Consider the following 18,009-nt stretch of genomic DNA (forward strand, 5'->3'; position numbering starts at 1 on the left):
ATCTTTGAGAGCTCGCGACTTGAAGGTTCATATGCAGCGGCCGTACTGCATGAGAAAGGGCAGGAGAGCCCCCTGGGGGTGGCCTCCCCCCCGCGCGGCTCCCTGTAAGAGAAGCAGAGGGTGGGGAGGTGGCTTGGTCCGGTTCACAGACCTGGCCTAACTCCCAGCCACTCCACCGCTACCTGGGCGGGTAGAGGACAAGCGCCCCGCGGGGTCGTTACAGCGGCTACGGAGATGATCTTGTGCGACAACCCAATCTGTAGTAGGGACTTGACCGATGACTGAACGTAGTGGCTGCCTTTGTAGCCCAAGCAGCGTGGCTGCGTTTGCCTCGCACGTTGGCCCGGTATCTCTGAGGCTCATCACTGCTGTCCGGGCACCACCGGCTCGGCTGGTAGCTACCCCACAAAAGTAACAAACATCCTGGCTTCGTACATGCGCTGGCCTGGAATGGAAAGCTGAAAGATCAGAGAAGTGCAGTGCATGGAGCAGTCACTTACACAAAAGCAACCAAGTGGTTCAATTTGCTAAAAATCCCTTTCATGGCTTCTCACCACAGGGCGGTATAACTGAAGGCCCGATGGAGGGTGAAGCAAATACACACGTTCCTGGTTAAAATGAAACGTCCACAGGTGGTAACTGCTACATCAAACTCATATTCTCTTCCCCTTCGGGAAGATTTTTCAACTTCCTTCCTCTTCAGGTAGAGAAAGTCCCAAGCTTTGTTTCTAGAGCCACCACGGTACTGCTCACAGGTTTGCAAATACTGGACCCCGTCACTCCCTGGCCTCTCTCTTTGGGAAAGAGAGGAATCTGTTTCATTCTGTAGATTTGGCTTCTCCTGGCTGGGTTCTGCTTCCCTCTGTTCCCCCTGGGATCTGAGCAGAAAAGCAAAGATCAGATCGAAGCCGGTCTAACCCATCACCCGCCTACTGAGGTAACTTCCCCCCTTTTATTTTTTTATTTCCCCCCCTTTTAAATTCTTGCCAGCTCCTAAGAGATACAAACCCCACTAACAATAATGCCTGCTTTCCCCCAAATTAGATAGACAATAAGTACCAGCGATTTAGCACCTTCCGTTACATCCATCATCTCTCATTTAATTGTCACAATCACCCTTCAAAGCAGGTCACACAATCCCCGCGTTACCCGCGAGGAAGATCACACTTCCCAGAGCTGGTTTTCACCAGGTCTCGGAGCTAGAAATCCACAGGGTTGAGATGTGAACTCAGGTCTATCTGAATTCCTTTGCACTGACTGTCCTGGCTGACCATTCGGTGTTCCCAGTGGAGATTAATCACATCTCACCCTGGGCTGTAAACCTAAAAGGTAAGGAAAGCCAGGTACCCAGGTGCCAGCTGCCTCTCAGCTTGTCCCTAACATCATCCCCTGGCTGGACTCCTGACCTGCCCCATCCACCTGCCGGCGCTCTCATCAAATGGCCCACTTCCCTGTCTCCTGTTTCCAACTAGCCCGGTTTGTTCCTCCTCCAATCCAGTGGCCAGCACGGCGGTCCTGGCACTCAAGCCCACTCGCATGATGAGAGTGGGTGGTGAGTGGAACCCCGCCAGCCAAAGCCTTTGGATTTTTCAGGGTGGACAGAAGAGGGTAGGCAGACGGCTTCCTGCAACCGCCCAGCACGTCCTTCCCGCAGGTCCTTGTGTTGCTCAGACGACTTCCTCCTGCGTTCCTTCCCTCTGTCCCAGGCACTGCCCTAGACTGCTCACCTCCACATGGACAACTGTCTTGTCCACAGAGACATCAGAATAGACCTTTATTAAGCACTCACGTGCCAGGCCCTATTCTATTCTAGGCGCTGGGGGCGCTGCCGGAAACAAAGGACACACATACAGGCCCTGCCTTTGTGGGGTTTACTCCTCAAGTGGCGGGAGAGCAGCCACAAATACGTGGCGACTAAACCTCATGAGGATGTGGCCCTGCTCTGAACACGAGGCTGCTGCCCGCCTCCCTAACCTGAAGAGGAGTCCATTGTCCGCCCGACACACAGGTAGCTCTGGAAAACAGGTGGGCTGGAGCAGAGGCAGCGAGGTTTTCAGGAGGATAAAGCCAACAGGGACTCGATGTTGGGGAGAAATGAATGACCACGGCCTCAGGGCGCGGCTCACGCCTTGTGTCGGGCACATGCTACGGACTTTCTGAGCATCGTCACGTTTGTCCCGCGCAGCAGGTCCTACACACGATCAGCAACAGCGAGCCTCCTTGAGTCTATGGCAAGTCAGCTCTGAAGGGGCAGAGCCTGGATTTGGCGTCAGTAGGTCGGACTCGGAGACGGTGCTGACTCAATATCCCCGCAGAAGTGTGTTCATTAAAATAAGTTCTCCGCCATTTCCCCCTTCCCGCCTCTTCAGGGTCTGCTCGCAGTTCTAGCAACTTCTCTGAAAGCGTCTCCATCCTCCTCTCCCGCCCCAGCCCTGAAGGGTCTGGGGGACCTTCCTTCCTGAAAGCAGCCCAACACCGCCACCTAGTGTCACCAGCGGGACGGCCCAGCCCGCCCCGTGCTGAGAACTGCGGGGCCTGATGCCGCTTCAAACCTTGTTTTCTTCCTGACTGCAAAAGATGCTTATTGTAAAACTTTCAAGTATGCTTGTAGAGAACGACTCTAAAAGCCAAGTTACACAGTGGAAAGCCAGAGCAGCCCTGATTTGACCTCCATATGGATGTTTCTCTAATTTTCCTTAACTCCCAAACCCCACCAAATGGTATCTGTTCTTGTGATCAGTGTTGTTGGTTATGTGAGGTGCTATCCTTACCTGTGGGAGAGTCACGCTGGAGTGTGGAGGGTAAGTGCTACAATGTCTACAACTGACTTCCAGATGGTCTGGGGGGAAGGGAGGGAATGGGGCTATGACAATGTTAGTGACCGATTCCGGATGGTAGCACACAGGTGTCCGTTGGCCAGTTCTCTTCACGCCTCATATGTCTGACATTTTGCAAAATAAAACGTCGCAAGCGTCACTGGGACAGGCGAGGAGAGAGGCCAAGCATGTTCCCAATGTCAGTATCCAGATTCGGGAACGGGGACCGTGTGTGCCCTTGCGTGGGACTCCTCGGGGCCTGTGTGCTGCTTATGGGCAAATCGGACCCTGGGGGACTGGATTCGAGCCAACAGCCTCAAGGGCAGCCTCGCACCTTCTTAAAGGTCAGTGGCTTTGCCTGCTTGATAAGCTCGGTGGAGCCAACCAAACAAAACATGGTCAACCCTGCACGGCATTAGACAGAAGATGATGGACACGTCTGACTGACTGGAAGCAGAGAGGCTGCAGGGAGAGGGTCTCCCGCTGGCCTGCCGCACAGGCGCTAGCTTGGGTTGGCTCGCTTTTTTTTTTTTTTTTAAGATTTATTATTTATTTATATTTGGCTGCGCTGGGTCTTAGTTACAGCACTCAGGGTCTTCGTGGAGGCACACGGGCTTCTCTCCAGCTGTGGCGTGGCAGTTTTCTCTCCTCTAGTTGTGGCGCGTGGGCTCTGTAGTTGTGGCGCGCGGGCTTAGTTGACCCGCGGCATGTGGGATCCTAGTTCCCTGACCGGGGATTGAACCCGCTTCCCCCGCACTGGAAGGCGGATTCTTTACCACTGGGCCACCAGGGAGGTCTCAGACTTGACTGTCTCTTGAGCTCAGTTTCTCTCTCTCCCGGTTGGTACACAGGCGCCGCTCCATCCCCTCTCAATGCTGGACGGTTTTCCTTGTAGATGCTCACTTTCCGTTCTTGATCAGCTGACATTCCTTCTCTATTTCTACACCAAAGCAGGAGAGGAGTCAGAAACAAAATGGCAAGTGACAACAGTTGAAGGGACTCGGGGAAGGGCCCCGAAGGGTAGGCTGACCCTTCTCCGGTGGGGTTTGGGGCAGAGGACACAGCGTGTGTGGGAGAGGAGAACCCTGCAGGCTCCTGACGGGACCACGTGAGCCGGAGGTAAGTTAACCGCACCCGTCACCCAAACACTCTTGCTGTGGACAAACCCCGAGCTGAAGTAAAGCGTTAAAAGTGTGCCACTTCTTCGCGTAATTGGAAGCACCGCCGAGGGGGGACACAGAGGCAGGGAGAAGGCCCTTTGCAAGCGAGCTTCATGCCCGGATCCCCATCCTTTCCCTCCAGGCCTGCGGCGCACGGTTCCTCTAACTGAGGTCATGGACGGAGCCCGTGAAAGTGCTAACTGACAGGGCGCAGGGGCCCGGTCCTGGCCCAGAGAGGGTCTGGCCCAGCGGCCTGCCCACTGCCTTTCCTTCTAGTCGCGCCCGGGACAGGGGAGACTGGCCTGGGGACTTGTCCACGTTTTTATTAACTAGACATTTGGTAGGGCGATAATGCTAGTCAGATATGCAGAAGTGTGCTGGTGAATACTTAACAGGCCCGGGGGGTGGGGTAAAAGCCTGGTTTGAGGGTTAGTCCATTTCCATGGTGTCCATATTACCCCCGCGGCCAATTTCGAGCTGCCAACGTGCAGTCATTGAACACAGAGTTGGGAATTAAACGCGCACAGTTGCACAGCCAGCGCCCTTGAGCTTGGCTTCCTCGCATCACTGAAAACCACAGTAGTATTTCCCGAAGAGTATTGGAAGTAACAGAGGTGATAAAAGCGTTTTTCTGTTCACGAGGTTGTCCGGGACAGCTTCCCGTGCCGTGCCGCTGAGCCTCACGTGACGTGGAGCTTGACATGCTGCTTCGTGCTCCCTCCTCGGGGCTCAGCCCAAAGGTCACGTCTCAGGTGAGGCTTTTCCAGGCTCCCTCCCTTGTGGGTCTCTAATTCAGCTATTTCTCTATTAGGCATTTTGTATTGAATTCTGAATTTTTTGTACATTTCCGTTTTCAGATGATGATTGCTTTGCCTTGGCCGGAGCAAGCGCTTGACCTGCCCATACAGAGATCTTTCTATTGATCAGCTCCTGTTTTCTCCCTGCTCTGAAGCCAGTGACTGCACCTGAATCTCCTCCCATTTCCTTATCCCAACGTTGCCGCGCTTTCCTGCGTCGCGAGCCTCGAGCCCCGTCTTCCGGGGTCGCAGGGCTAGGCTGCTTCCACGTCGCCAATGGTGCTTCACCACCTTCTCCCTTCATCTCTCGGCTAGATTTTGTCAGTTTTTGCTTTCTTCAAGGTCTCTGACCCTTTTATGTTTGGGAGTGTCTGCTGTCTTTATATTTGAACAACTTCCTAACTGCAACATCTGGGTCACAATAGCTTCTCAGACATCTGTTAGAACTTCGCAGACGGTGCTGCATCCCGTCCTGCCAGGAAGCGTTGCTGAAACCGGCACGCATTCTCTCGTCCCTTGTTCTGCTCGAGCTGGTTATCTGCTTGCTCGCTCAGGTCCGTGTTCCTCCCGTTCCTTCCCGTCTCAGGGCTGCAGAGCATGCGCCGGGCGGGCTCTCTTGCCGTCCTGCCTCTGGGTAAGCTCTGCCGAAGTGGGCCGAAGCCGAGGTGGGGAGGTGGGCCTTCTCCCTCTCTGCGCAGCTGGCGTCTTCCTCAGTGGGCTCGCCTTTGCCTTGGACCCGGCTCCCCGGGCGGGGCTGCCCCTCTGTCTGCCCTCCAGGTCGCTCGCTGCCCCGCTGTTCCCTCCAGTCAGGCCTGTCTTGGTCTACCCTCCGCCAGCTTCAATTTCCCTCCTTTGGAAATACCCAGGGTGACTTCTACCTTCTGGCTGGGCCCTAAGTCAGGGGTGACTGGATGTGCTCAACTCCTCCAAAGTTTTCTATCCGCTTTTCTCTAACCAGCTGTCACCTTTCACAGATTACAGGTTTGTACTTTTTTCGTTGTGTTGAGGTTTGTGGAGGAATATTCTGGCTCTTCAAATGTTGCTGTTTTGTTAAGCATTTGGGGGATATTTCATCAGCTATCTTATGCTGTAATTCCATCATCAGTATTTTACATAGTATCTCTGCAACCCTTGTGCTCGTCAAACAGATAGAGATGGAGCCTGAGATTCTGCACTGGCATTTTAAAAGTGAGAGCTTCTCCAACCATGGGGCTGTCTTCTGCTTATCGCTTTTAGCAGTTTTAGCTCAAAAAGATGATAAAATGTCAAGGTATCAGAATGGGAAAAAAAAAAGTGAAATTTAAGGACGTGGCCTGTTGATATTTCACAATGACTCCGTTCAAGCTCTCCTCTTTAATCATGAATTTGTTTTAATAATAATGTTTGAACGTATTATTTAAATATTAAATACAAATCTGACCAATCCTACAAAGTACATAGTTAAAATGTTTACTTCACTCATTCATGCAAGAATATTTGAGCATACACTAGGGGCTGATCTTTCTAGGTGATGGGAATACACAATAAAGAAACGAACATTATTGTCCTTGCATTCTGCCTCTCTCATCCGAGGTAGTAACCCTGGGACTACCTCAACAGGACGAGAAAACTTGCGGCCGCAACACACCCGCACAGGCTGGTCAAGCTGGGCAATTAAACAGCAGGCACACGAAAAAGAGAGAAAGACACCTGTTTACGAAGTGCACCCAGTCGCAAAAGCAGGGAATTCTCACACCCCAGCTGTCCTCCTCTAGGGTGGATGTGTGTAATAAAGATGCTCATCCATCAGTGACACATCTCAGAGCGTAGTACGTGTTTTCTGCCCAAAACACCCACCCTGAAAGAAGCATCTGGTTGGATGTCAAGGCATCATCTGAACCGAAGACACGGGCCTGGCAAACCTTCCCTCCCTGTGAATCCTGGACCCGGTCTCCAGCCTCCCTCACCCGGCCATGCCCAGGCTTCTGCCATCAGAAACAGCATCTTGCTTCTCAGCGGCTTATTTAATCTTAAAATGTGTTCAAGTTGACTAACCTGGCCTGAGAGACAGAGAGAGCACATTTCACAATGCTAGCAATTAAAATGGGTTTGGAGTTTGGTTCTGGTAACCAACTGTCATTTCTTAAAAGGAAAACATACAAAACTAGCTGCTGTTCCGTTCCTATCTCCCAAGGTGAGAGGACCAAAATTACAACTTGCAGAAACAGCTCTGTAATCTTTGTCAATTAATCCTCTTAAATTGACCCTGTCCATAGCCCTTTAACACTCATCATTCATTAACTCTCTTCTGAATACCAGCGCGCAGGTGTAGAGAGCGGTGCTCTGATCTGGATGGGAGGTCGGGGAAGGCCTCTGGGAAGAGACTGAATGGGCGGCCAGCTATGGCTGTGCAGGCCTCTGGGAACAGGGCTTTCCAGGCAAGAGAACGGAGGACCCCGGGGGACTGACTGCAGCAAGCAAGGGAGGAACCAGACATGAGACAGCGCTGACGTTCGGGGCTTGAACACCGAAGCCGCGGGGGAGCGCTGGGTTTTGTTCTGAGCGTGACAACACGGAGAGCAGGCTGTGCACGTGCGTGCGCGCGGACAGGAAGGCAGGAGGCCTTCAAAGAGGACCGAGGGCTGGTCTGGAGGGGCAAACGTGGGCAGGGGCTCTCAGGCCCAAAGCACATCGTGACGGCAGAGCACGTGTGAGAACAAAAACGTCTGGGTCTTGAGCAACTGGGGGGGAACCGCGGTGTCAGCCCCTGAAGACGGGGAACAGGGGAGGATAAAAGTCTTAAGCGCAAGAGCTCCTCTTTTTCTTAAGAGAATTTGCCATGCGTGGTAAGGCAAGTGTTAAACTAACGTGTGGGGAGCTCAAGGAAGAGACCAGGGCTGCAGGTAACCTGGGTGAAACCGACCTAAGAGTGGGATTCTTAAAGCCAAGGGCGCGGACGAGCTCACCTCGCAGGATGCACTTTTAGGGCACTCCCAAAGCTCGGAATCGGGGGAAAGGGTACAGCAAGTCATAACAGCATCTAAAGCCAAGTTTTTCACTAAAACAGTGCAATTAAGAAATTATATGAAACACGACTGGAACAGCACTCTTTAAAAATTCTGTAGTAACCTGGTATTTTTTGTTTTCTTCTTCAAACGCATAAAAGTATGCACTCTTTCAAAACAGACTGTTCTGAAATAACTGCACAGCGTAGTCAAAACATATTTATTACTTTTCAGTGTCATTTTGTACACTCCAGTACAAGTACAAGAATATAGCCATATTTACAGGTATTGAAAAGAAATCCGTATATTCAAACCCCACATCTAAACACAGTAGCTTTAAGTCCTGAACTACAATAGTTCTGGTTTGCAGTGAATTACTTCATGCCCTGCCCCCTCCCCCCTTTGAAATAATCCCTTGAAGTTAAGGTTGTGTTTAAAGACAACAATAGATTGTTTCTGAAATGGGTTCACAATTAATTCTTTGAAAAATTTTAAGCACCTCCTTTCCAAGATTTTACAACTGTGAAGCAGATACATAAAATCTGGAAGATAAAATCACTCATTTGGGCTATTCAAAGCAGCACAATGTCTTTAAAAAGGGCCGGCAGAGTTTTCAGTGTGCTTAAAATCTGGAGATATAGCCCAAGTTTTAAAATGAAAAGTTAGTCAAACTAGTTAAACAGAAAACAAAGGGGAAAAAGGTAGGGAGGCTGGCTCCTCGGGGATAAGACTCTAACAGACCCACCTTCACAAAATACATTTTATTACAACATCAGTTTTTAAGGTTTGAATGTAACACCACTCATGTCCCTTTTAAAACAGAAAAATAAAAACCCTGAGATTTCCCAGGGGCTATTTGTATTTCTATTCACTAACTGTCTGAACCAAGGTGTCCACCAAAGTAAGATACGTGCTCAAAGCCATGGCAACAGGACAACTAGATAGAGAATATTCTGGGATACTATGCCTATTTCAATAAATATTCCCTGGTTACCTCAAGAAGGTTAGTAGCTGGACACCATGTGTGTATTAAAGTGCAGTATTTAAAGTAATTCACTACAGAATAAGTGAATCAAATATTATAAAAATATTTCCACAAAATGTTTAATTGTTTAAAAAGTCACCGGGGAAATTTCAAATTAGGCATCACGTATGTGTATGTGAGCAGTTCCTTTAGGGACATAAACATTTTTAAAAGTCAAAACAATAAGGTGACATAGATCAATAAACAATTGGCAAATCAAGTTCAAAGTTAGCTTAAATCACAAGTTGCCATCTGACTGGGAAACATCTGCCCACTACATCATCTCTCCAGAAAAGGTACAGGCCTACATCAGTAAGGGCTCTAACTTAACACAGTTCTCCGGAGTTTCATTTACATGCACTAATCAAGTCCAGCAAATATCAACAGTCTCACAGGTATTAACACTTTATGGCGATATAATTTATAACATTTGTTTTTTCTTACATTTTAAAAGTACCCTCAAGTTACAATAAAAAAAATCAGTTTCCAGTATGACTCTAATTCTCAATTACACCGGAACGTTTTTGTATTTTAGAAAGTATCATCCATACTGTTGCTTAGAGTTCACCGCTCTGAAATTTACTGAGAACTCTGAGCGTTACCTTCCACGCTTTAAACATGCTCAAAGCGCACGAGCAGTGTGGAACTGCGGCATCCCAGAATGCAGCGACAATGGCTAACATCACAAAAGAAGCCCTTGGTGCTGGCAGCTCTGAGAGCACGTGAACACATCTGCCCAAGAGGAAAAAAAGCCTCTGAATTGGGTAAGTTAAGATTTTGAAATTAGGAGGATTTTCAGCATAAAGAAACCCTTGTGATCTGATTTAATACTGGCAGTGTCATGCTAAGGCCATGTGACCAATATTTTAGCAAAGAAAAAAAAAAGCCAAGGTAATTTTATAGTAGCAATAGTTTCTTTTTTTATTTTAATATACTTTAGGAAACAATATACAAAGCTGAGCCTTCCCACCATTTCCAGGTAACAGCAGGAAGCTCCAATTACACAAATTTAGCGTTTTGTGATGGCTAAGAACAGCAGTCAGCACCAGACTTGAACAGTTAGCTACAACACAAACATCCTTCAAAATGAAATGTCATTAATAGCAAGACAGGTAAACCAGGGTTTAACAAATGACAACCACTTGGGAAGTGACTTAATCATTCTTGTTGAATTTCATATTTCATTAAATATTCTTATACACAATTTCCTGTTAATTGCTTTAAACAAAACCTCCCTTAAGGAATTATTTCAATTAAGTATAAATGTTCCACAAGAATAGTTCTGACAAAGAATCCCCAGGTAGTTCAAATTCTAATATGCATTGACCAAAGGTAAAGAAAAATAACAATTTGTGTTTGTTTTAACATGTTTATTATAACAGATACAATTCACATCTGACTAGCTGTTTCCTCTTCCCCCACAACCATGTTCATTGGGCCATTTCCTTATATTTGAGCCATCAATGTACTTTCAGCACACATGCCCAGCAGTACTTTTAAGTCCATTCTTACAGGGTGCAAATGGATTTCAATAATTTACACAAACAAGTGGGTTATGCTCAATCACTGCAATTTTAAGCTACTGTACACAGGAATGAAAAGGTTATAGAAAAGTGCCATAGCAACAGTGCCTTAAGAAAGGAGAAAAAGAGGAGCCTTAAAAAATGGATAAAATCAGAGGAAGGATTTCAGAGGGAGATGGAGCACACGGGAAATGAAAACATTTCTCTGCAAAACAAACGGAGAAGCACTGCTCTTGATCAGGTGCAAGTGTGGAAACAGTTGTTTCATGGTATTTGTACTCTGCCCATATGGTTCAAAATTGTATCCTTAGACACAGATCGCCTGGCGCTTGCACTGAATCTTTTGAAAATGCAAGATTTCTGAATGATAAATTAACCCCCCAAATTTTTCTTTAAAAAAGCTAATTTTGCAGACAGGTTTACATGTAAAAGGCTAGGTATTTAGCCACCTCAGCATTGATTAGTTTTGGATGTCTAAGCTCTGTTACACATGGCTTCCCATGGCTTCACTCTACAAAACATATTTACAACGTGAAGAATACATCTACAAGAAATCTACATTTCAAGGGTTTTACAAATCCATCTTGTATCTTTCCCCTGAATTGAATCTCACAGACCCCCACCCCTTGTCATTTCCTTTGCCCAGCTTAACGGTCCAAAGTCTACTTAAATGCAGCTCAAAAATGTTAAGACTGGGCAACAGATTTACAGTTCTGTTCTCAACACCATGTGCAATTATTCACATCTTCACACCATGAAGGAATTCTGATTTTTTAGCTTTTCGAGTTCCTTAATTTGTTGTCTCAAAAATAGTATCCTGAAAAATAAGAGAGGGCGTTAGAACCCACGTGGTCACTATAAACGCTACAGAAAAACCAGGCTTTCAACTATAAAGATAGCTTTACAAAGAAAATGAGTAACTACTAGTTAAGATGAAGTAATTTAAAACTGGTTAGTCTAGTTAGGACAAAATCACCATTTGAAAACATTGCATATATTAAAGTATCAGGATGACAAAAGTTAGGAGGTTTCCTAGTTTTCTAAAACCCGTTCTCAATAAGTAGTTTGAATATAATGACTGACTTAAAAGGTAACGTTCACTGTATCATCACCAGACACAAAAGGCAGCAGACAACATGAGATAAACTTACACTGCATGTTTTCTGGACCACAACACAGTAAGCCTAGAATTAACGAGCGGCAAGAGGCTAATCGTTTCTGAAGAACAATTCTCAACATAAATGTAGGTTCATAAAAATGGAGCAAAGTCCAACTGACACGTATATCTAAAACAAAAACTACAACACAAATTCCACCGCTAACTCGATTTCCACGAACCCTGTTAACACTGTTCCTCTCTGACCCCTCTCTTCTGCGAACTATGACGATTACTGCTTTGATATAGCATGGTATCTGTGTACAGTCAAACATGATACATGACACGTGACTGATACGATACCTGTTTCAGTAAGCTGCTGTAACGAGTATCGCCTGCTTAGCAAGCCAAAATAAAGTTAAGTTTTATGTACGTTAGAACTACTTTCAGAGCAATCCTAGAGTAGAAAATTCCCAACTGATATTCAACAAGTACCTCCAGACATTTCAGTAGTTGAAAGGTTAGATAAAAACTCACTTTTCCACGTTTACTATAAATCCCAACTTGGCATTTATTAAATTTTTGTGATTTCATGACAAGATTAACTCTACTTATTGACCCAGTCACTCAATATAGACAGGAAGTGAAGCCAATGAAAGTTAAGTCCTCAATGTTGTAATAGGCATTAAAAATATATCTATACTATTTAACACGATATAGAAATCCTACTTGAGTAAGATACCAGATTAAGAAATATGAGACAGAGTTTAAGTGAAAACAATTAAAGAAAGCAGATATATATCATTAAACTTCCTGGACAACTAAATTCTTAATATAATTGCCAAGGGCTCTATCGATGCTGCGAGGACAATGTCAACAGTGATTTGAATTTCGACTGAAATATGTACCCTCAGCAAGAGAGCGCTGCTCTCAACCGAACAGGGGACTCCTGGTAACTCGCTGCTGTCAACACCCCGCTTTTTAAATAAAACATTACTGGTACCATATACTGTCATAACGCAAGAAAAAACGTCTAATAATGAAGCATTTACCATGGGTTAAGAGAAATAAAATCTAGATGCCATTACCATTCGCCAGAAATATTATTAAATTATGAAAACACAGTTTACAGTATCATGGAATGTGATATATCAAAGAACTTTAAATTTCAGAAATGAAATTCGACTTACGTTCTTTAGTCCAATTTAAGATCTAATTATTTTAAGATACATAATTTTTAGCATTACCTAAAAAAAACAAAAAAATTCATTTCAGTGAGAGACTTACCTTTGCTCTCGCAAAGTTGCTTGAATTTCACATACTCGGACTAAAGATCTTAAATTTTTTAATTCAGTACAAATTTCCGACATATGAACGCTTCCCATGTTATGGGCTTCCTCTCGCAATCTCGATGCCTGTAATTAAAGAAATGAAAATCTCATGAAATATAAGTCATATTCACATACAAAACATAAAACATTAAATTTGAGTGTAACTTTATACCAAGATTACAAAATAAATCTTTTCCTTTAAATCCACAAAAATGCTCATGAATCTAAGGGGGAAAACGATTTTCTTTTAAAGAACTGTCTCTAATGGTGGAAGGTGTTCATTTTAAGATTTCCCCTTCCGGTTTCCTTGAGAGGACAGTATTTCCCATCTCACAGTAGTTTACTGCTGGGACAGAAGGACCCATGATTTGTGGTTAAATAAAGATGCTGGATCAGCCAAAGTAAAGTTCAGGTATTAACACTGATAAAAGGGCCTACTGTATCCCTGTATCAAGAGATACACAATGTATTTCCGTGAACTTACAGAACATTTCAGATGGTTGGTCATCTGATAAAAGGGAAAAGCCATGGCAGTAACTGCAACGTCCTAAGGTCCCTCATCCCAAAGCAGAAGCTTTTCCTAACTCCAGGAGCTAGTCTGGAGGGACAGTCATAAGATTAATAGTACAGCTGAACCTTGAACAACAGATCTGAACTGTGCAGGTCCACTTACACGTGGATTTTTTTCAATAAACACCACTGTACTACATGATCCACGCTTGTTTGAACCTGAGGATGACGGACTCCGGATATGGAGGGTTGACTATAAACCATACTCGGATTTTCGACTACGTGGAGGGTCGGCCTCCCAACCCCTGAGTTGTTCAAGGGTCAACTGCACTAACAGGTTCTAAAACTATCAGAGCAGCCGGCTGAGTAGAAAAAGCACAACAGCTCTGAGTCATAACACTGCAGTAAGTGCGTGACCCTAGTATAAATCTATTTGGTCTTAAAGGCCTCATTAGTAAAATGGGAAACTCATTATCTGCACTGCTTAGTAGTTTTAGAAAGTGGAGAAAACAAACATAAAGCACTTAGCACAGAGCTAAATGCTGAGCACTTGATAATGGGAGGTATACTGATAATTAAAATATTTTATGTGAAACCACAAAAAGTTTCCTCACAAACATCCACATCAAATATTTTATAGAGGGACCACAGACCATCTAACTGGAACATTTTATAGAGGGACCACAGACCATCTAACTGGAACATTTTATAGAGGGACCACAGACCATCTAACTGGAACATTTTATAGAGGGACCACAGACAATCTAACTGGAACATTTTATAGAGGGACCACAGACAAACTAACTGGAACATTTTATAGAGGGACCACAAACCATCTAACTGGAAATTAGTTGCTTTAAATACAGCTTGAATCCACTGGTCCAGATTGGATTTTCTCCAGGTAGAATTAAGCTGCCAGTCACCCACAGGTGAAACACCTGCTGTGATCACGTGACATACCTGCTTCTCGGCATGATCTGCAGGCCATCCTTGAACATGTTTGATGAGACTTTCATTGAAGTGTGCTGCTAGCGTAGGTGTTAATGAACACGTAGGACGGGCAGATGAATTCTGTGGTACAACTGTTGCATTTGATGCATTACTACTAGAAGTATGATTTGGACCAGGTGACGGACTTCTCTGGCTACTAGAAGAGAAAACACTGTTGAACGTGTAGTATGTTTACAAGTGGTCTCTGGGTATCCTAGACACTGTCTGTCAATACCTTTCATTAATTTAAAGGTACACAAATTCCTAACAAAAATTTATTATTTTAACATCAAATAAATAGAACTTAAAATCCGAAGTATACTTATATCGTGTATTCCTGATACACTTTTGGGGGGTTAAAAGAGCCCCTTTAACATTAACGTCAGAGTTGAATTTAAAGTATCAGTACTCTCCCAGATTTGACAGCAGAACCTGTTGACTTTGTATACTACAAACACAAGAATGTAACTAAGCAACAGTCACATTTGAACAGTTGTAGATATAAGGCACATTATTCTATCTCAAGTACATGAAGATATGGAGGGGGAAAAAGTACACTGCCTTTGACTGTTTAATATCAGAATAAAGTGCTGAATCAGAGGGTGAAACAATGTGAAGCAAAAAACTTTTACTGCAAAACAATGAATGAGTTTAGTGGCAAAATAAGACCAAAAAAAGCAACACTCTGAGGTTGCTAATCTTCTTCTAAAACTGTATGGCTTGGGCTAGGATCCGGGGATATAAATAATCACCCAAGCTGACTGCCTACCTGCTTCACATCAGTTATTTCCAAAAACTAAGTCTCTCTCCCGAAGGATGAAGCGTTTTCACCACTGAGGGTATTTACAATTATACTGCAGCCTCTAATGCCAATTTAGAAAAAGCATCTCCCCCAAACGTTCTGAGCAATGGCAGCACTGCTGCAGCAGACAGCTTCCCAAAGTGATCGTTTGGAAGGGAACAACTCTCAAGTGGATGTATATGCTCTGAAATGCTCGTTTAGAAAACAACAATAAAAACAACAGCTGAATTATGTTGCCACCTCATAACAAGAAATAAAAACAGGAAAATCAATCAAATTAAAATCATTTAAAGTTAATTAACAAAGAAAACCGACAACACAATACAGCTCTATATCTGACAAGCAATCCGTACAGGGTCAGAGTTGAGGCTATTATTAGGAAAGACACACGCGCGCGGACACAGACAGACACACACACACACACCAGTTGTAAGATACTGGCCCAACTTTTAGATGTGAGATATTTGGCTTTATCAATACATTCAAATCTAAAACTGCTATTAGGAGGTTAAAAATGGTATCATTTCCAACTAATGAAGTAGTATAAAATCACGTGCCCTCTACAAGTATCACATATTACTACTCCCCCATCGTAGTTCACCAAGTAAAATTCTAAAGAAAGAGCCACTTTCTTCAGATTAACCCAGGATTCATTACTAGAGACAATCTACTTATTGCAGTAAGATTTGCCTTTGTAAATTTTGTAATACACAAAACTATGGTTAAGCTATCCACGGATTCTTCCAAGATCAAGTTCTACTACATATATATATATAAAAAATAATATCCAAACAATATGGCAATATGCCACATTAAGGAAAAAAACAACATGGCCTCAACACACCACGTCAACTTACTTTGAGCGCTGAAGACTTCGAGGAGAGGCAGGTTCATGACCCTGCTGCTTGTCAGCAGTTACAGGCTGCTGTGTGGCTGATTGTGAAACTGGTCCTTGCTTAACTACCGGAGTACTAACCTGAAACATCAAAATCTGGTGAGACAAGGCTTTTGCCACAGAGACAAAAAGCATGAAAACTAGGTAAGAACGAAAAGTTCTACCAATGAAATTATTCCTATTATTATTCTATTATCTTCCCAATTATTTCTATTCAGTGATTTTTAAGGTAACAAGAGTAGTCCTAACTGTCCTTACCTAATAAGATTAGTATTAGAAGTCCTAACCTAATAAGATCAGTATAAGAGATACAGCCACATATAATTGTGTTAAACTATTGTCATTTAGGGCCGAAATCCACATACTCCTCTAAGTCTAGTTAGTAATCTTAAACACTTTATATAATCTAGAGGTTTAAAGAAGTAGAATCAAATGAGTTTCCAAAGGTCATGTAGTTAGAAGGAAGTCAAGTTTTGCGACTTAGATCTAATTTCATAAAACAGCCCTGGGCCAAAAAATTACTTAGCAAACCAGCGTAAGAAACTAGTTCTCCTGATTTTGAGCCCAGTTTTCTTTCCAGTACACTATAATACCTCTTTTGATTTACTGTTATTCCTGTATCAATAAAAATAAATACGTTACCACATCATACAAATACAGCTGCTCAAATTTCAACCACATACAAAGAGAATGTATACACCGGTCTATCAGAGAATGAGCTACGGCCCATACACAATTCAACTGGAGCGGGCTTCAAAGAGATGTCACCCTATACAGGCAGACCAAGAGGTCCATGACTGCAGTGGGGACACATGTATTAGGGTGGCCAGAAAGTTCGTTTGGGTTTTTCTGTAAGATGTTATGAAAAACCCGAACGAACTCTTTGGCCAACCTAGTATCATTCACATTCAGATACGACAGGGAGACAACAAGGAGTCAAAAATGGAAGCCCGAAATTAAGGCACGAAGGCAGACGGAGGCACCTGTGATTAAGTCACACCGTTCAGCAGCAGAGGCTGTTATGGGGGGGGGGGGATAATTAATATCACCCCAAACAACTCTGGTTAGCACTGCTGCTTCTGAATATAGAAGAGCATGTTCTTTTATAAAGAATATTTTTGTGAGATCAAATGTCCACTTACTTTTAAAAACAACTTGTAAGTTTTTAATGCAAAAAACTCAGAGCCACCTGCTTAAAAGGATTTGAAGTGACAATGTTAGGACCGACGGTGAACCCAACACTGCCACTCATGCCACGTACTCCTAGAACACCACCGCAAGATGGTAAGCTCTAAGAATAAGGTCTCTTTTGCTAAAACTCACCTTTTAATTCTTCTCCCATCAAAATACAGGCAAACAGTAAGGAACTGCACAAAAAACTAACAATTGTAACTCAAAATTTAAAAACTTAATCTAGACTGACTCCAAAACACACATAGACAAATGGCTGATGTAGGGAATGTAGGAAAGATGAGCCAGTAGAAGACCTAAGAGCCGGCCCACCATCGATTTCAAGCTGTTTCAATACATTTTTATTTTTAAGCCTCTGCTTATGATTTTATTTTTTTGCGGTACGCGGGCCTCTCACTGCTGTGGCCTCTCCCGTTGTGGAGCACAGGCTCCGGACACGCAGGCTCAGCGGCCATGGCTCACGGGCCCAGCCGCCCCGTGGCACGTGGGATCTTCCCGGACCGGGGCACGAACCCGTGTCCCCTGCATCGGCAGGCGGACTCCCAACCACTGCGCCACCAGGGAAGCCCTTATGATTTTATTTGAATAAAGAGTTCTTTGGCGTGAAAGTTCCAAACAGCCCACTGTTTTACAACTAAAAAGAATTTCCTCCTGTAGTTACCAGTAAGAGTTAATAAAAAAAAAAATTTAAACCTGTACATTCCAACTTCCAAACAGCTCAAGTTTTACTGGTGGTATGCTACAAAGCAAAGAATGAGTGTGACTGGGAACCGCTTATGAATTTGTGCGTAAGACTCAAAGGATGTAATATAAAATTGGCAGTAGCATGGTAAGGTCCTGTTCACAGTCCAGTAAGAACAGAAACCAGCAACTTTCTAACCGTGCTCTGA

General features: G+C 44.3%; 1 protein-coding gene across 5 annotated transcripts in view; it reads right to left on the bottom strand.

The window, feature by feature from the left end:
• Nucleotides 1-9,673: 9,673 nt before the first annotated feature.
• The window catches only part of WAC (WW domain containing adaptor with coiled-coil), an 81,006-nt gene continuing 72,670 nt past the window's right edge, over nt 9,674-18,009 (bottom strand). For 2 of the 5 annotated variants that reach the window (XM_024750035.1, XM_024750038.1), the window contains 4 exons: nt 15,891-16,009; nt 14,202-14,403; nt 12,688-12,815; nt 9,674-11,121 (listed from right to left, as the gene is read on the bottom strand). In XM_024750035.1, the coding sequence (XP_024605803.1) occupies nt 11,052-11,121; nt 12,688-12,815; nt 14,202-14,403; nt 15,891-16,009 (519 nt within the window). In that variant the 3' untranslated portion in view covers nt 9,674-11,051. The remainder of the gene's footprint in view (nt 11,122-12,687; nt 12,816-14,201; nt 14,404-15,890; nt 16,010-18,009) is intronic. The other 3 variants (XM_024750036.1, XM_024750039.1, XM_024750037.1) reach the window with 2 other exon arrangements.

Source organism: Neophocaena asiaeorientalis, unplaced genomic scaffold, assembly GCF_003031525.2.
Source record: "Neophocaena asiaeorientalis asiaeorientalis breed wild unplaced genomic scaffold, Neophocaena_asiaeorientalis_V1.1 scaffold4, whole genome shotgun sequence".
NCBI classification, from domain to species: domain Eukaryota; kingdom Metazoa; phylum Chordata; class Mammalia; order Artiodactyla; family Phocoenidae; genus Neophocaena; species Neophocaena asiaeorientalis.